Source organism: Crotalus tigris, unplaced genomic scaffold (assembly GCF_016545835.1).
Source record: "Crotalus tigris isolate CLP2741 ecotype Arizona unplaced genomic scaffold, ASM1654583v1 scf7180000021203.308827, whole genome shotgun sequence".
In the NCBI taxonomy this organism is placed as follows: Eukaryota; Metazoa; Chordata; class Lepidosauria; order Squamata; family Viperidae; genus Crotalus; species Crotalus tigris.
Window position 1 is genome coordinate 91,873 of NW_024098395.1, and position 17,027 is coordinate 108,899.

A 17,027-nucleotide genomic window follows, 5' to 3' on the forward strand; every position below is an offset into this window, starting at 1 on the left:
AAGGAAGGAAGGAAGGCAAAGGGAAGAAAGGAAAGCAGGAATGGTGGGGAGGGAAGGAGGGAGGAAGGAAGGAAGAAATGGGAAGAGAGGATAGGAGGACAGCAGGAGCAAAAAAATGTATGGAAACAAAAGAAGAAAAAAGGAGAGAGAGAGAGAGAGAGAGAGAAGAATAAAAATATAAGATGAAAAGGGGATGAATGAATGAATGAATGAGAGAAGGAAGGAAGGGAAAGAAAGAAAGAAAGAAAGAAAGAAAGAAAGAAAGAAAGAAAGAAAGAAAGAAAGGGGGAAAAATGAGAAGGGAGGAAAGAAAAAGGAAGGAAGGAAGGCAAAGGGAAGAAAGGAAAACAGGAATGGTGGGGAGGGAAGGGAGGGAGGAAGGAAGGAAGAAATGGGAAGAGAGGATAGGAGGATAGCAGGAGCAAAAAAAATGTATGGAAAGAAACTAAAGAAGAAAAAAGGAGAGAGAGAGAGAAGAATAAATAAGATGGAAAGGGGATGAATGAATGAATGAATGAGTGAATGAGAGAAGGAAGGAAGGAAGGAAGGAAGGAAGGAAGGAAGGAAGGAAGGAAGGAAGGAAGGAAGGAAGGAACGGAGGAAGGGAGGGAATTCTTCAGCCAATGTGCCCTGCTCATTCCCTTGCTTTATTTACTCATTTATTAAATTGATATGCCGCCCATCTGACTGTCAATCAGCTCTTGACATGGCTCAGCATCTCCTGGACCGGAGATGCCAGAGCTTCTGGGAGAAGCCCCACACCCAGCTCCCCCCTTTTCCCTCCTCCCCCCCATCCCTCCCATCCCGTGCAGCCTGCTCGTATATCATCCGCCCCAGAAGGAAAGGACACCCCCAGGCCACTTTCTCTGGGCATCTCCTGCTGGGCCCCAACCCTTCAGCCTGGACAGAATCCGCATGCAGGATCCGTGGGGAAGGGAGGGGAGGGGGGAACCCCCTTACCTGCGTGCTTGTTGCGCCGGTGGTTGACCCTGGGGGTGGAGGACCCATTGCCGCGGGGCAGGAAGAGGGCAGCCCCTTTGACGGTGAGGAAGCTCTCGCTGATGCTGCAAGAGAAAAACAGCAAAAGGAAGTGAGGAGGGCAGAAGAGGGGGGTGGGTGGGGGGCAGCAGGAAGTGGGCGGGGGGGGCAGCCATCCTGTTGTTGAGGGCAAGATTTGTGGGGGAGGGGTCCCTCCTTCCCTTCTGCCCCCCCCAAAGAGGAAGGAGACAGCCAAAAGGCCCCTTTGCTTTGGCGAAAAGAAAGGAAAACAGTGCAAAATCAGCGGGGGGGGAGCGGGGGGGGCTCGGCTTGCAAGAGTTGGAAGGGACCTTGGAGGTCATCCAGTCCAACCCCCTGGCCTCCAGCATCTAGGTGGCAGCGGGCTGCCCAGTTACCCCAAGGACGTTTCTGCTCCATCATCACCCATCATTCCCAGTCCATGTCGCCTGAGGGCCCTGCCTTAGGCCAGATTGATGAATGAAAATGTCAGAACAGGAGTCAGAACCTGTTCTTCAGGAACCTCTATAAAATGGGGTCAAATCCAAAGCAAATTGTCTGAAATGGTGTAGAGTTTCCTGCCTGAGCAGGGGGTTGGGCTAGATGGCCTCCAAGGTCCCTTCCAACTTTATTATTATTATTATTTTTTTTATTATTTTTATTATGGATCATCGCCCAGTCAGCCAGATGTTCAGACTGGATTTGGCATTTTGTCTACCTATCGAGTCCTTACCCAGGACCTGGGATAGGCAGATGTGGATGTTTGATGGTATTACAGATATCGTCGCAGGATGGAAGCAGTTCCTAGTAAGGCCGCCTTTTGCAATTGACTAATGGCGAATTTGTCAATGCCGATGATGGTGTTCAAGTGGTGCTCCAGTTGTTTTGGGATTGCACCCAAGGAGCCTATGACTATTGGTACTACCCTTGCTTGCTTTTGCCACAGTCTTTCTATTTCTATTTGTAGGTCTTTGTATTTTGTTATCTTCTCGAGTTCTTTCTCTTCTATTCTGCTATCTCCAGGCACTGCCACGTCCACTATCCAGACTTTTTTGTCTTTCTTATCGACAATTGTTAAGTCCGGGGTGTTATGTTGTAGGTGCTTGTCTGTTTTTTTTAATTATTATTATTATTATTATTATATCATCATCATCATCATCATCATCAATTAAAAAGAAAAATTAAGGTCCAATTCTTGCAAAGGAGGAGAGATGCTCAGCCCTTCACTATGAGATTTTGCCAATAGATCAACGTTTTGTGAGTTTGGGAAAGTTTGTTAAGATTTTTTTTTAAATAATTTTTTATTTTTCCAAACTCTCCCCCATACATATACCGTGATATTTATCAGATGTTAACATACATTCTTTTAACATTCATATATAAGATACTTTTAATAAAATGAAATAAATACATACACATGACTTTTGGTGTTGCTCGCCCATTTCCCCTTTCACTGTATCCACACTCCTTCTTCTCTACCTTCTTTCTCCCTTTCTTCTCTTCCCTACTTCCCTCTTCTTCCTCTCCTCTTCTCTTTCCTTCACCACTCTCCTCCCCTTTCTCCCCACTTCTCCTCTTCTCCTCCAACCTTCCTACTTCCTTCTCCCCTCCTTCACTCTTTTCTCTCTCCTCTCCTTTCTTCCCTGTCATCCCTCTTCCGATACAATTCAGGGGTAATGTCCGAGCAAGTCCAAATTTCCCTATCTGTATTATATACAATAAGATTAATTTTCTCTTACATTAATATTTATTTATTTATTTTCAAATATTTATATCCCGCCCAATCCCAAAGGACTCAGGGCGGCGTACAGAGTTAAAACAATCATAAAACAATAAAATAATACAGTCATACCGCGAGTCTGATCGTATCCCGCCCCCCCCCCCAGGGACATCAGCCCCAGGCCTGCCGGAACAGGAGAGTTTTAACGGCTTTCTTAAAGGCCGGCAGGGTGGGAGTAGTTCGAACCTGGGGGGGGGGGAGTTGATTCCACCAGGTCGGAGCCACCACAGAAAAGGCCCTTCCCCGAGGGCCCGCCAGCCAACATTGTCTGGCAGATGGGATCTGAAGGAGGCCCAATCTGTGGGACCTCACCGGTCTCTGGGAGCTGTGCGGCAGAATGCGGTCCTGTAAGTAACCTGGCCCTATGCCATGAAGGGCTTTAAAGGTGATAACCAACACCTTGAATTGCGTCCGGAGACCCACAGGAAGCCAGTGCAGCTCGCGGAGGATAGGTGACACGTGGGCGTACTTCTATTTATCTAACCTTCTCGGTATATACTTCTATAAATATTTATACAACCTCCAGTTATTCAATACTGTGTCGCCTGGGTCTCCCTCCTTATCTGCTCCTTCTTCTTCCATCTAAACTGATGTTAACTATCTTTTAACCGTATTCTCTTTCCAGCCAATCATAAAAAGTTCCCCAGGTTTCATAGTAGTCTGACTCTGTCTTATCTTTCATTGTCATTGTTAGTCTATTCGTTTCTGCACATTCCAGTATTTTCCCAATCACCTCTCCCTCTGGGTGTGTGTGTGCTTTCAGTGCTTCCCAATTTTGTGCAAACACAATCCTGGCTGCCGTAATTATACGAATAATTAAATATGTTTTCTCTTTATTGTATTTCCCTGGTAGAATACCCAACAGGAATATTTCTGGCCTTAGTTCTATACGTTGTTGTATCATCTTTTCTATCCATCTTCTAATTATATTCCAATAAGTTTTAGCTTCTACACACGTCCACCACATCTGGTAGAAGGAACCTGGTATCTGATGACATTTCCAACATTTCATAGACCTGTCCTTAAAAATTTTCGCTAATCTTTCTGGAGACGTGTGCCATCTGTAAAACATTTTGTACATATTTTTTTTATACGCAGTATAAGATTTTTTTTTTAATGTGTTCACGCTTTCTGATTTTGGCTTTCTGCAAACACTGTCAGGCGGTAATAGTGAGGACCCACATTTTTCCAGGTCCAAGAACACAAATTCTCACCCCCAAGAATGCCAAGCCGAGGTTTTTTACTCCCCCTCTTCCGAAAAATCATTCTTCAAAACAAAAACAGCCAAAAAAGACACAAGACTTCCCAAACACACACTTTAAACCGAACAAATTTGCATCCGTCCGGAAATTCGTCACATCTAGTACTAACTGTGGTTAAAGTGTCTGATTTTTTCTTCTGCAAAAGCACTGGGAACTTTTTAAAAAAACAACAAAAAAAAAAAAACCACACCACACAAACAACTTTTAATGCATCTTTCAGAACAGGGCAAGCCAGAAACCGCATCCTACACACACACACACACACACACACACACACACACACACACACACACACACACACACACACACACACACACATCACGTTGCATGCTTTACAAATTAAAAACTCATTGGCCGCGATTGTGTCTATTTTATTCTTTGATTTCCTTTTATTCCTAAACGAAGTTGGCTAATCCTTTTCGGTTTCCTTCCTTTGCGCAAGATTTAAGGAAAAGGGGATTTAATTGAAGCTCTCCAGAAGAGCCAGATATAAATGTTTATTTCACCCGATAGGATTTTAATTTTTTTATTACTTTTTAAAGAGCCTCTGCAATTGGAAACGCTTCTTAGTTCAATCTCTGCACGCCGCGATTCGTCTCCTGGTATTGGTTTTGTAAACTGCCTTGGGAGGATAGACCTCGGACATACGACCACAAACTTAGTCCAAAATTTCTGTCGCTAAGTGAGACAGTGTTTTGTCCCATTTGACGACGCCTCTTGCCTGAGCAGGGGGTTGGACTAGATGACCTCCAAGGTCCCTTCCAACTTTTTTATTATTTTTATTAATTTTTATTTTTATTGTTTGTTGTTGTTGTTGTTGTTATTATTATTATTATAGTTCTTAACTGAATCACCGCAGTTGTTAAGTTAGTACAGGTAGTCCTCGGATGTACGACCAAAAACTGAGCCCCAAATCTGAGCTAAGCAACAACATTTCTTGTACCTCATTTTACGGAGCTTCTTGCTTTTTGCTATCGTTGTTAAGTGAACCCTGCGCTTGTTAAGTTAGTCACAAAGTTGTTAAAATGACCCTGGCTCCCCCATTGACAATGCTTGTCAGAAGTTCGCAAAAAGGGGATCACGTGACCCCAGGACATGTCACAAATACGAGTCGCTTGCCAAACATCTGATTTTTGATCACGTGACTGTTTTTCACACTTAATTCCATTCCATTCCATATTTTCTATTCTATTCTATTCTATTCTATTCTATTCTATTCTATTCTATTCTATTCATTATTCTATTCTATTCTATTCATTATTCTATTCTATTCTATTCATTATTCTTATTCACTATTCTATTCTATTCATTATTCTTATTCTATTCTATTCTATTCATTATTCTTATTCTATTCTATTCTATTCTATTCATTATTCTATTCTATTCTATTCTATTCTATTCATTATTCTATTCTATTCTATTCTATTCTATTCTACTCTGTTCTGTTCTGTTCTATTTAAATTTCTTCCCACAACAGATGACTTAAACAAGGAGAAATGGAGATTTAGACAACGAGAAATGCAGATTCAGAGAAATGCAGATTTAGAGAAATGCAGATTCAGAGAAATGCAGATTTAACCGCCGTTCTACTTAAGCCAGGGATTTAAGCCGAAGGAAACCTGACTGAGGTTAATTCCTTTGAAATCTTCAATTTATGCCCGGAAAATTCTATTGCCAAGGCAAGGAAGTTGGGAATTAACTTTGAACGGTGTTTTATCTCTGCAACCCATTTTTAGACCAACGGCTCCTTTAAACCTCCAATAAAGACATAAAAATGGGTAATCAATAACTTAACACAAAACACAATGGAGTAGCCACCGACCGTGCACCTTTTATGACAGTGGTGAGTTTTCAGACAAGTTGCAAACACAGCTGTTGACTTTCCACGTCATAAAACCCTCCGGGGAATTTGCAAGCCCTGCCTTATGCAAAGCTCCGGGCAGGCAGCCCAGAATCAAATATATCTTCCGGCTTGTGACAGAGTGAAAGTCTCTGCTTTCAAGCGCCGGGGAGTCCTCGACTTACGACGGCAGCCGGGACCCAGAACTTGCACTGTTAAAACAAGGCGGATGCTACAGGAGTCGTGTCCAATTTTACAAGCTTCGTTGGCCACGGTGGCTGAGCAGACCCCTGAAGTTGTTAAGCGAATCATATAGAATATAATATAACATAATATAACATAATCTAACAGAACAGAACAGAACAGAATAGAATAGAATAGAGCTGGAAGGGACTTTGGAGGTTGTAAAGTCCAGCACCCTGTTCAAGCAGGAGAACCTATACCATCATGCTAGGAGTTGCATTCCACCTCTCTTAAAGCAGGCTGGCTGGGGGATTCTGGGAGTGGAAGTCCCCCCCTCTTAAAGCATGCTGGCTGGGGGATTCTGGGAGTGGAAGTCCACCCCTCTTAAAGCAGGCTGGCTGGGGGATTCTGGGAGTGGAAGCCCACCCCTCTTAAAGCAGGCTGGCTGGGGGATTCTGGGAGTGGAAGCCCACCCCTCTTAAAGCATGCTGGCTGGGGGATTCTGGGAGTGGAAGCCCACCCCTCTTAAAGCATGCTGACTGGGGGATTCTGGGAGTGGAAGTCCACCTCTCTTAAAGCAGGCTGGCTGGGGAATTCTGGGAGTGGAAGCCCACCCCTCTTAAACAATGGTGGCTGAGGGGTTCTGGGAGTCCTCCGCTCTTACAGCAGGCTGGCTAGGGAATTCTGGGAGTGGAAGTCCACCCCTCTTAAAGCAGGCTGGCTGGGGGATTCTGGGAGGGGAAGTCCACCCCTCTTAAAGCAGGCTGGCTGGGGGATTCTGGGAGTGGAAGTCCACCCCTCTTAAAGCATACTGACTAGGAAATTCTGGGAGTCAAAAATCAGACATATTAAAGTTGCCAAGACTGGAAAACCCTCTCCACGTGTCCAGATGTTGTCCAGGCCTCAACTTCTCTCACCTGCCGTTTAGTGCTTGACCACTGCTTTTCAGAAGTTCCTTGAGGTTCCTCCTTCCAAAGCCCAATATCTCCTGCAAATATGTATTTGACGGCGAAGTGTAAAAATTCATGCCTTATTTGCATTTGGACAGACAGACCCCATATCAACCACCCCTTGGGGGGGGGGCGCTGCCCACCCTCTCTAGCTGCCCTGCAAAACCTAAAACCTTTTTTTCTTCACTGAAAAGCCTTTGAGGCAGCGGTTCTCCACCTGTGGGTCGGAACCCCATTTGGGGTCGAACGACCATTTCACGGGGGTCGCCAAACAACGCAGTCTGCCATTTTTTTTCCCCCTCTTCCTTAGCTGTGCTCCTCCCTTTTATTCTATTGGCTTTTGAAAGCCAATAGAATAGACTCTCTTGAATAGAGTCTAATTCTATTGGCTTTCAAAAGCCGATAGGAATTGTCCAGGCTGTCTCTGCCCTGCTGAGCCCGCCAAAAGTCCCAGTCTGCCAACGTTGCTGCACCAGTGGAGTAGTCCTCGACTTACGACCGGTTGAGTAGTCCTCGACTTACGACGGGTTGGGGGGGGGTCGCGGCATTAAAAAGGTTGAGAACCACTGCTCTGAGGGTTCATTTGACCCCGTAGGACCGAGGCGCCATCACGGATCGCTCTTAAGAATGTGGAAAAACAGACCCACTGCTGGAGCAGGAAAACAATCAGGGAGACGAAACCGAAATGTGAACCGAACAAGCCAGAAAAACAGCAGGTTGATCAAACCTCCCGGAGAAAACCCCAGGCAGTAAACACAAAGGGGTGAGAATCTGTCGCAGGAGACGTTAGAATACAAAATAACAGAGTTGGAAGGGACCTTGGAGGTCTTCTAGTCCAACCCCCTGCTTGAACCGGAGACCTTATCTCATCCTTGTCCAATGGGTGTTCAATGTCCTCTCAAAAACCTCCAGTGATGGAGCAGCCACAACATCTGGTGGCAAGCTGTTCCACTGGTTAATTGTTCTCACTCTCAGGATATTTCTCCTTAGTTCTAGGTTGCTTCTCTCCTGGATTAGTTTCCATCAGTTGCTCAATCAATCAATCAATCAATCAATCAACAATCAATCAGAATAGACCTGGAAGGCACCCTGGAGATCATCTAGTCCAGGGGACTTCAAACTTGGCCCTTTGATGACTTGTGGGCTTCAACTCCCAGAATTCCTCAGCCAGGCCTGGCTGAGGAATTCTGGGAGTTGAAGCCCACCAGTCATAAAAGGGCCAAGTTTGAAGACCCCTGGACTAGTCCCTGCTCAAGTAGGAGACCCCATATCATTTCGGATAAGTGGCTGTTTTCTTAAAAACCTCCAGTGTTGGAGCATTCACCACTTCTGGAGGCAAGGAGTTCCACTGGTTAATTGTTCTCACTGTCCCCTTAGTTCCAGGTTGCTTCTCTCCTTGGTTAGTTTCCATCCGTTGCTTCTTGTCCTATCTTTAGGCGCTTTGGAGAATAGCTTGACTGCCTCTTCTTTGGGGCAGCCCCTGAGATATTGGAAGGCTGCTATCCTGTCCCCCCTCGTCCTTCTCTTCCTTAAACTAGACACCCCCTATTCCGGCAATCGTTCTTCGTACCATTTAGCCTCCATTCCCTGAATCCTCTCTGTCGTTCTTCTCCGCACGCTTCCCGGACTCTCAACATTGCCGAAATGATCGTAGCAGCAATAAGAGTTTGGGAAGAAGAAAGAGGAAGAAGGAGAGCCCGTTTGTAGGTCAAGAAGTCCTACTTCTATGCAAAATCTCAGCATTTCTAACCCTTTCCTCCCAAGTTAAGGCTGGGTGTAAACATGAATGCCGGCTTGCAAAAAAACAAAGCACTTTAACAAACAGAAGCAGGTCCCAATAAATTGGGGTGTTCTGGTCAATGCTTGCAGCAGAGCAAAGAAAAAAGAGGAAAAAAGGACTGGAGTTGAGTACAGATAGTCCTTCACTTACAACCATTTCGTTGAACGACTGCTCAAAGTTTACAACGGCACTAAAACAGGGGATGTGATAAAAAAAATTCAGACGCTTGGCCACCAGCTCGCAGCGTCCCAGAGGGGTGTCACGTAATCCCCTTTTGCGACAAGCCAAGTCAGTGGGGGGGAGCCGGATTGATTTAACGACCGTGGGACTCACTTAACAACCGCAGAGATTCACGTAACCGCTTCTGGCAAGGAAAAATGGCAAAATGGGGCAAAACCCACTTATAATACATTTCTCAGTTGGCCACATCAGTTTTGGGGCTCAATTGTGGCCGTACGTCCTTGACTTACAAGCATTCATTTAGCGACCGTTCGAAGTTACGACGGCACAGAAAAAAGTAACTTACGACCATTTTTCACACGACCGCGGATGCATTCCCTGGGTCACGTGATCAAGCTCAGCAACTGACTCGTATTTATGACGGTTGCAGCGTCCCGGGGGGGGGGGTCATGTGATCCCCTTTTGCAACCTTCTGACAAGCATTGAGACTCACTTAACGACCCGTATATTAACAAGTGCAGAGATTTGCTTAACGACCATGGCAAGGACGGTTGCAAAATGAGGCAAAATTCCCTTAACAAATTTTGAGCTCAGTTGGGTTCAAAGTTACAACGGTCCCCCCAAAAGTGACTTTCCTGCCTGAGCAGGGGGTTGGACTAGATGACCTCCAAGGTCCCTTCCAACTTTATTATTATTATGGATCATCGCACAGTCAGCCAGATGTTCAGACTGGATTTGGCATTTTGTCTACCTCTCGAGTCCTTACCCAGGACCTGGGATAGGCAGATGTAGATGTTTGATAGTATTACAGATATCGTCGCAGGATGGAAGCAGTTCCTAGTAAGGCCACCTTTTGCAATTGACTAATAGCGAATTTGTCAATGCCAATGACGGTGTTCAAGTGGTGCTCCAGTTGTTTTGGGATTGCACCCAAGGCGCCTATGACTATTGCTTGCTTTTGCCTTTTTTTGTCCCTTCCAACTTTATTATTACTACTACTACTACTACTACTACTACTACTACTACTACTTATGACCATTTTTCACACTTATGACTGTTGCAGCGTCCCCCATGGACACGGGATCCCAATTCACACACTTAGCAACCGACTCATATTTATGACGGAATGCACGCAGCTTCCTTCCTGGAGAACGGGATGTCGTGTTTTGTGTCTCTCCGCAGAAGTCAGGAAAGGAAGCTTACTCTGTTGTGCAACTCTCCCCCCCCCTACCCACGCCACCCGTGGCTCGGGTTGTGTAAACACACATCAAAGAGAACCCCGGAGGTGAGGGCAGGATGGGGCAAGTCAACGGAGCAAAGGTTGGCGAAAGGGAAGTGAGAACGAGAGAGGCTGCGTCAGTGCTGGGCAAAGAACGAGAGGAGGGAAGTGGGGCTTTCTGAGAAGGGAAGTGTGTGTGTGTGTGTGTGTGTGAGAAAGTGGGGTGGCTTGGCGTAAACAGCTGCAGAGTTGACTGAAGATGGACAGCGATTCATATTTATCTCTTACTTATACGTAAGGGTGTAGGTCTATACATATGTTGTATATAGTATGTTTTAAATGTGTGTTATGTATGTGTGATAGAATCAAGATCACGTGAAGTGTTAATACCACTTTACAAGGCCTTGGTATGGCCGCACTTGGAATAACTGCATCCAGTTTTGGTCATCACGGTGTAAAAAAGATGTTGAGACTCTGGAAAGAGTGCAGAAAAGAGCAACAAAGAGGATCAGGGGACTGGAGGCTAAAACATATGAGGAATGGTTGCTGGAATTGGGGATGTCTAGTTTAATGAAGAGAAGGACGAGGGGGGACAGGATAGCAGTCTTCCAGTATCTCAGGGGCTGCCCCAAAGAAGAGGGAGTCAAGCTATTCTCCAAAGCGCCAGAAGACAGGACAAGGAGCAACGGATGGAAACTCATCAAGGAGAGAAGCAACCTGGAACTAAGGAGAAACTTCCTGACAGTGAGAACAATTAACCAGTGGAACTCCTTGCCTCCAGAAGCTGTGAATGCTCCAATACTGGAAGTTTTAAAGAAAAGACTGGACAGCCATTTGTCTGAAATGGTATATAGGGTTTCCTGCCTGAGAAGGGGGTTGGACTAGATGACCTCCAAGGTCCCTTCCAACATTATTATTATTATTATTATTATTATTATTATTATTATTATTATTATTGGATCATGTGCCACCCTGGGCACACTGCGACCATCATAAATATGAAACCAGTTGCCAGGCCTCTGAATCCTGATCACATGACCCTGCGGATGGCTGCGACGGTTGTTAAGTGTGAAAAACGGTCATAAATCCCCCCCTTTTTTTCCTGGGCAGTTTTAACTCTTGAACGGTGGCTAAACGGACAGTGAAGTTGAGGGCTACCTGTGTTTTAGGGGTGTAATCGTGCAGGCTCGGGATCCGGGGCTGTTTGGTTAGGATGACCCCGGGGGCTCTAAGACCCGGGCTTGGGGTGCAAGAAATGGGGCTGAAAAAGGAGGCTTGTGTTTGCTGCTAACCTGGACACACCTAGGTGTTGTTGGCAGGAGTCGCAAGAGGAAATCTCTCAGCCCACAAAAGAAATCACAACAAGAGAAGCCGGTGACGTCAAAGGCTTCTGCTTCCACTGGTTGCGGGGAAGGAAAGCCGATTTTTCAACGGCCCATTAAAAAAAAGAAAAGCTCAACCATTGTTGTTTTGCAACGGTTCTGCACCAAAGTTAGTCAGTGCCTTTGGCATTGATAAATGGGGCTGGGACAGGCTCCCTTGGGGAAAATACAGGAGAATATACAATATAAGGGCTGGCACAAAGAACAGGAGGGGGGGGGGTTAGCCTATTCTCCAAAGCCCCTGAAGGCAGGACAAGAAGCAACGGATGGAAACTCATCAAGGAGAGAAGCAACCTAGAACTAAGGAGAAACTTCCTGATAGTGAGAACAATTAACCAACGGAACCACCTGCCTCCAGAAGTTGTGAATGCTCCAACACTGGAAGTCTTTAAGAAGAGACTAGACAGCCATTTGTCTGAAATTGTACAGGTTTTTCTGCCTGAGCGGGGGGTTGGACTAGATGACCTCCAAGGTCCCTTCCAACTTTATTATTATTATTAACAACCTGCCTCCAGGAGCTGTGAATACTCCAACACTGGACGTTTTTAAGAAGAGACTAGACAGCCATTTGTCTGAAATTGTACAGTATTTTTTTGCCTGAGCGGGGGGTTGGACTAGATGACCTCCAAGGTCCCGTCCAACTCTGTTCTTGTTGTTATTGCTGCTGCTACTGTTGTTGCTATTATTATTATTATTCAGTCGGAAACTAACTAAGGAGAGAAGCAGCCTGGAATGAAGGAGAAACTTCCTAAGAGTGAGGACAATTAACCAGTGGAACAGCTTGCCACCAGACGTTGCGGGTGCTCCATCACAAACCTTAATAACCCTAACCCTAACCCACACTGGATGTTTTTAAGAAGAGATTGGACAACCATTGGTCTGGAATGGTATAGGGCAGTGATGGCGAACCTTTTAGAGACCAAGTGCCCTAAAACCACCCCCCACCCCCGTCCTTGCTCTGCCCTGCCCGCTGGGCTACCCACTACGTCCACGGCCCGCCACAGATCACCCAAGCACCCAGCAGCGTCATGGCGGCCACGCCCTCCGCCCGTGCCCTGCAGCTTCATCTGCGTGTGACGGGGCGCAAGAGTGGAGTCTTGTCCCCGCTGCCCGCCTACCATGTCCTTGGCTGCACTGCTTAGTGTGGGCCATGCCCGGGGGGCGACTCTCCTCCGGGGGGGCTGCTGGTGAGGAGGGGGCTGTGGGAGGAGGCAGGGGCTGGGACGACAGTGCGCGTGCCCACAGAGAGGGCTCCGAGTGCCGCCTCTGGCACGCGTGCCATAGGTTTGCCACCACTGGTATAGGGTCTCCTGGTTGAGCAGGGGGCTGGACTAGAAGACCTCTAAGATCCCCTCCAACTCTGTTTTTCTGTTATTCTGTTAACTAAGATGATGAAAGGCCTGGAGACTAAAGCATAGCAAGGACGGTTGCACGATTTGGGAATGGCCAGTCTGGAGAAAAGAAAGACTAGGGGGGGGGGACACGATAGCAGCATTCCAGTATTTGAGGGGCTGCCCTAAAGAAGAAGGGGGGGGGTCAACTTATTTTCAAAAGCACCAGAAGCAAGACAAGAAACAATGGATGGAAACTCATCCAGGAGAGAAGCAACCTGGAATTAAGGAGAAAACTTCCTAACAGGGAGAATAATTAACCAGTGGAACAGCTTGCCACCAGACGTTGTGGGTGCTCCAACGCTGGAGGTTTCCAAGAAGAGACTGGACAACCATTTGTATGGAATGGTAAAAGGCTTCCTGCTTGAGCAGGGGGTTGGACTAGATGACCTCCAGGGTCCCGTCCGGCTCTATTCCGATGGTCTGACCGATCCCATGGAAAGGAGAGAATGAGAAAGAGAGAATAAAAGAATTGGGGGGGGGGGAGTTTGATGGAAACTGACATACAGAAACACACGCACACTAATCCAATTGAAAGATAATCCTCAATGTACGATCATAATTTGAGGCCAAATTTTCTGTTGCTGCTAAGCAAGGCCGTGAAGTGAGTTTTGCTCCATTTTACAACTTTTCTTCCCTTCGTCGTTAAGTGAATCGCTGCAGTTGTTAAGTGAGCAATAGGGTTTTTAAGCAAATCTGGCTTCTGGCCCCGTGGACTTTGCCCGTCGGAAGTTAATAATAATAATAATGACTGGGAGTTGGAAGGGACCTTGGAAGTCATTTAGTCCAACCCCCTGCTCAGGCAGGAAACCCTATCTCATTTCAGACAAGTGGCTGTCCAGTTTCTTCTTAAAAACTTCCAGTGTTGGAGCATTCACCATTTCTGGAGGCAAGGAGTTCCACTGGTTAATTGTTCTCACTGTCAGGAAGTTTCTCCTTAGTTCCAGGTTGCTTCTCTCCTTGATCAGTTTCCATCCATTGCTTCTTGTCCTGCCTTCAGGCGCTTTGGAGAATAGCTTGACTCCCTCTTCTTTGGGGCAGCCCCTGAGATACTGGAAGGCTGCTATCCTGTCCCCCCTCGTCCTTCTCTTTGTTAAACTAGACATGCCCAATTCCAGCAACCCTTCCTTATATGCTTTAGCCTCCAGTTCCCTAATCATCTTTGTTACTCTTCTCTGCACTCTTTCCCGAGTCTCAACATCTTTTTTCCATTGTGGTGACCAAAACTGGATGCCGTATTCCAAGGGTGGCCTTACCAAGGCCTTGTAAAGTAGTATTAACACTTCACGTGATTAAGTTCGCAAAAGGGGATCGCATAACACCCCCCCCAGGACGCCGCGACCGTCACAAATGCAAGTCAGTGGCCAAGCGTCTAAATTTTGATCACGTGACCAGCGGAGATGCTGCAACGGTCGTAAGTGTGAAAAAAAAGGTCCTAGGTCTCTTTTTTTCCTTTCTAGTGCCGTCGTAACTTTGAACGGTCACTAAAGGAATGCCGGTTAAGGTGAGGACTACCTGTAACTCGCACAGCGGCAGAAAATGCCGACTCCGCAACTAGACGCAAAGCCAAGGGTGAAATCTAAGCAGAAGTGGGTGAGGTGAGGTGGGGGGGGTGCTGGGGGGGGGGGCTTAAGCTGCTTTGTTCCAGCCCCACCTGAGGGCTTGTTAGCTTCTCCCTCCTCCCTCCGGGTGGCTGGCGTCACAATGTGCAACGGTAACACATTGGGAAGGTGAGCGAACAGGCCCACAGGAGCAGAGGGTGCAGGAGAGAAAGGGGGGGCTGCGTTGGGATCCAGGCTGAGAAAGGGGGGGAGGAGAAAATGTACCCCAAAAGATGGAGAGGAAGGAGCTGAAGAGACCGTACAGAGCAGCAAAAGAACAGCTACTTTGGTCTAGCGGTTTGAAACCAGGAGACGGTGAGTTCTAGTCCCGCCTTAGGCAGGAAAGCCGGCTGGGTGACTTTGGGCTATTCTCTCCCTCTCAACCTAACCCACTTCACAGGGTTGGTGTTGTGGAGAAAAGAGGAGGAAGAAATACTGTATGTGTTTGCCACCTTGAGTTATTTATAGAAATAATCTAAAAAGTGGGAAGGGGAAGGAAAGGAAGGAAGGAGATGGAGGGAGGGGGTGGAAGGAAGGAGTGTGGGATTGAAGGAAGAATAAGTAGATATGAGGGATAGGGACGGATGGAACGAAGGAAGGAAAGGGAGGAAGGAGGATGGGATCATGGGGAAGGAAGGAGGGAGGGAGAGAAGGAAGGAGGGAAGAAGGAAGGAAGGAGGGAGGGAGGAAGGAGGGAGGGAGGGAGGGAGAGAAGGAGGGAGGGAAGGAAGGAGGGAGGGAGGGAAGGAAAGAAGGAAGGAAGAAGGGAGGGAAGGAAGGAGGGAGGGAAAGAAGGAGGGAAGGAAGAAAGGAAGGAGGGAGGAAGGAAGGAATGAAGGAGGGAGGAAGGAGGGAGGGAAGGAGGGAAGGGAAGAAATGAAGAAAAGGGAGTGAGGGAGGGAAGGAGGGACAGAGAAAAGGAAGGAAGAAAGGAGGGAGAGAGGGAAGGAAAGAAGGAAGGAATGGAGGCAAGGAAGGAAGGAGGGAGGGAAGGAAGGAGGGAGGGAGGGAAGGAGGGAGAGAGGGAAGGAAGGAAGGAGGGAAGGAGCCCAATGTCCAAAGTCACCCTGTCCAGGCAGAGACCCCCCCCCTATGAAGATATTGCCAAGGGGAAGCTTCAAGCGGTGCTCAAAATGGCCGCCTCCTCGGCTGTAACCAAGAGACCTCCCGGTTGCCATGTGGGGTTGCCACGGAGGGCCCTCCAGCCAAGCAAAAATGTGGCAGGCCGGTGGCAACACAGCCATGGCCGCTACTGCCACCGGCGGGCAGCACCTCTGCGCACCTCCCATCGAAGACCCAGGGCTCTTTCGAGGCCACAGGTAGTCCTTGACTTATGACCACAACTGAGCCCCCAAATTTCTGTTGCTAAGCAAGACAGTTGTTAAGTGAGCTTCGTCCCACTTTACCACCTTTTCTGCCACAGTTATCAGGAACAGCAAGAGCTGTTTGACTGACCTCAGAAGGACGGAAGGCTGAGTCAACCGTGAGCCGGTCAGGATCGACACGGTCGTTAAGTGAATCCGGCTTCCTCCATTGACTTTGCCCCTCAGAAGGTCGCAAAAGGGGATCGCGCGACCCCTGGGGACGTTGAGACCGCCGTAAATACGAGTCAGTTGCCAAGCGTCCGAGTTTTGATCCCGTGGGGATGCTGCAACGGCTGCTAAGTGTGAAAAACGGCCATAACTCCCTTTTTTCCAGTGGCATTGTGACTTTGAACGGTCAGTAAACAAAGTGTTGTAAGTCGAGGACTATCTGTACGATGCTGAAAGTCATTCAGGGGGGGCAGGGGGAGGCTCCCTGAACTGGACTCCTTCTCCATCCAGACATACCCCCCCCCCAAGACAAACAGAGCTGTGGTGGTTGGGTTTGTTTCCCAGCAGTTGTGAGTCACTGGAGGTGATTGTGTGTAACAGGAGCACCCAGGATTACCGGCTGGAAAACCACAAAAGCCTCTTAAATCCACAAAGGCCAAGCAAATCGTCCCGCTTCCTCTACCTCACAGGACTGTTAGGAGGATCTTGGAAAGGGTGGGGGGGGGGAGAGAGGCTTCAGAAAGGAATCAACACACACACACAGACACACACACACACACCAAGCGATCTCGAAGCAAGAAAGGGGGAAGCTGTCCGGATGAAAAAAGAGAAATATTTGGAAGGGCAGGGAAAGGGGGAGTAGGGGTGGGGAGTCCCCCCCTTTTAATGGCAGTCACTGCAGAGGGATTTGCCGATTGCACAGAGCTGAGGAATGAGGAACGGGGGGGGGGGGCGCTCAAGTCTCCAGGGGTTCCAAAGGGGAGTCTGCCTCTGCCTTCCTTCCTTCCCTTCTTCCTTCCCTCCCTCCCTCCTTCCTTCCTTCCCTCCTTCCTTTCTTCCCTCCCTCCCTCCTTCCTCTTCCACTGGAGGAAGGGAAAAAGTTGGGGAAGGGGGGGGGGGAGAGAGGTTGGCAGTGGGCACTTGAGGGGGG

The 17,027-nt window shown here is 47.6% G+C and overlaps 1 protein-coding gene across 2 annotated transcripts in view; it reads right to left on the minus strand.

The window, feature by feature from the left end:
• Window positions 1-17,027, minus strand: part of LOC120320186 (protein phosphatase Slingshot homolog 2-like) — a 145,536-nt gene that overhangs the window by 49,442 nt on the left and 79,067 nt on the right. For both annotated transcript variants that reach the window (XM_039369706.1, XM_039369707.1), the window contains one exon: window positions 961-1,064. In XM_039369706.1, the coding sequence (XP_039225640.1) occupies window positions 961-1,064 (104 nt within the window). The remainder of the gene's footprint in view (window positions 1-960; window positions 1,065-17,027) is intronic.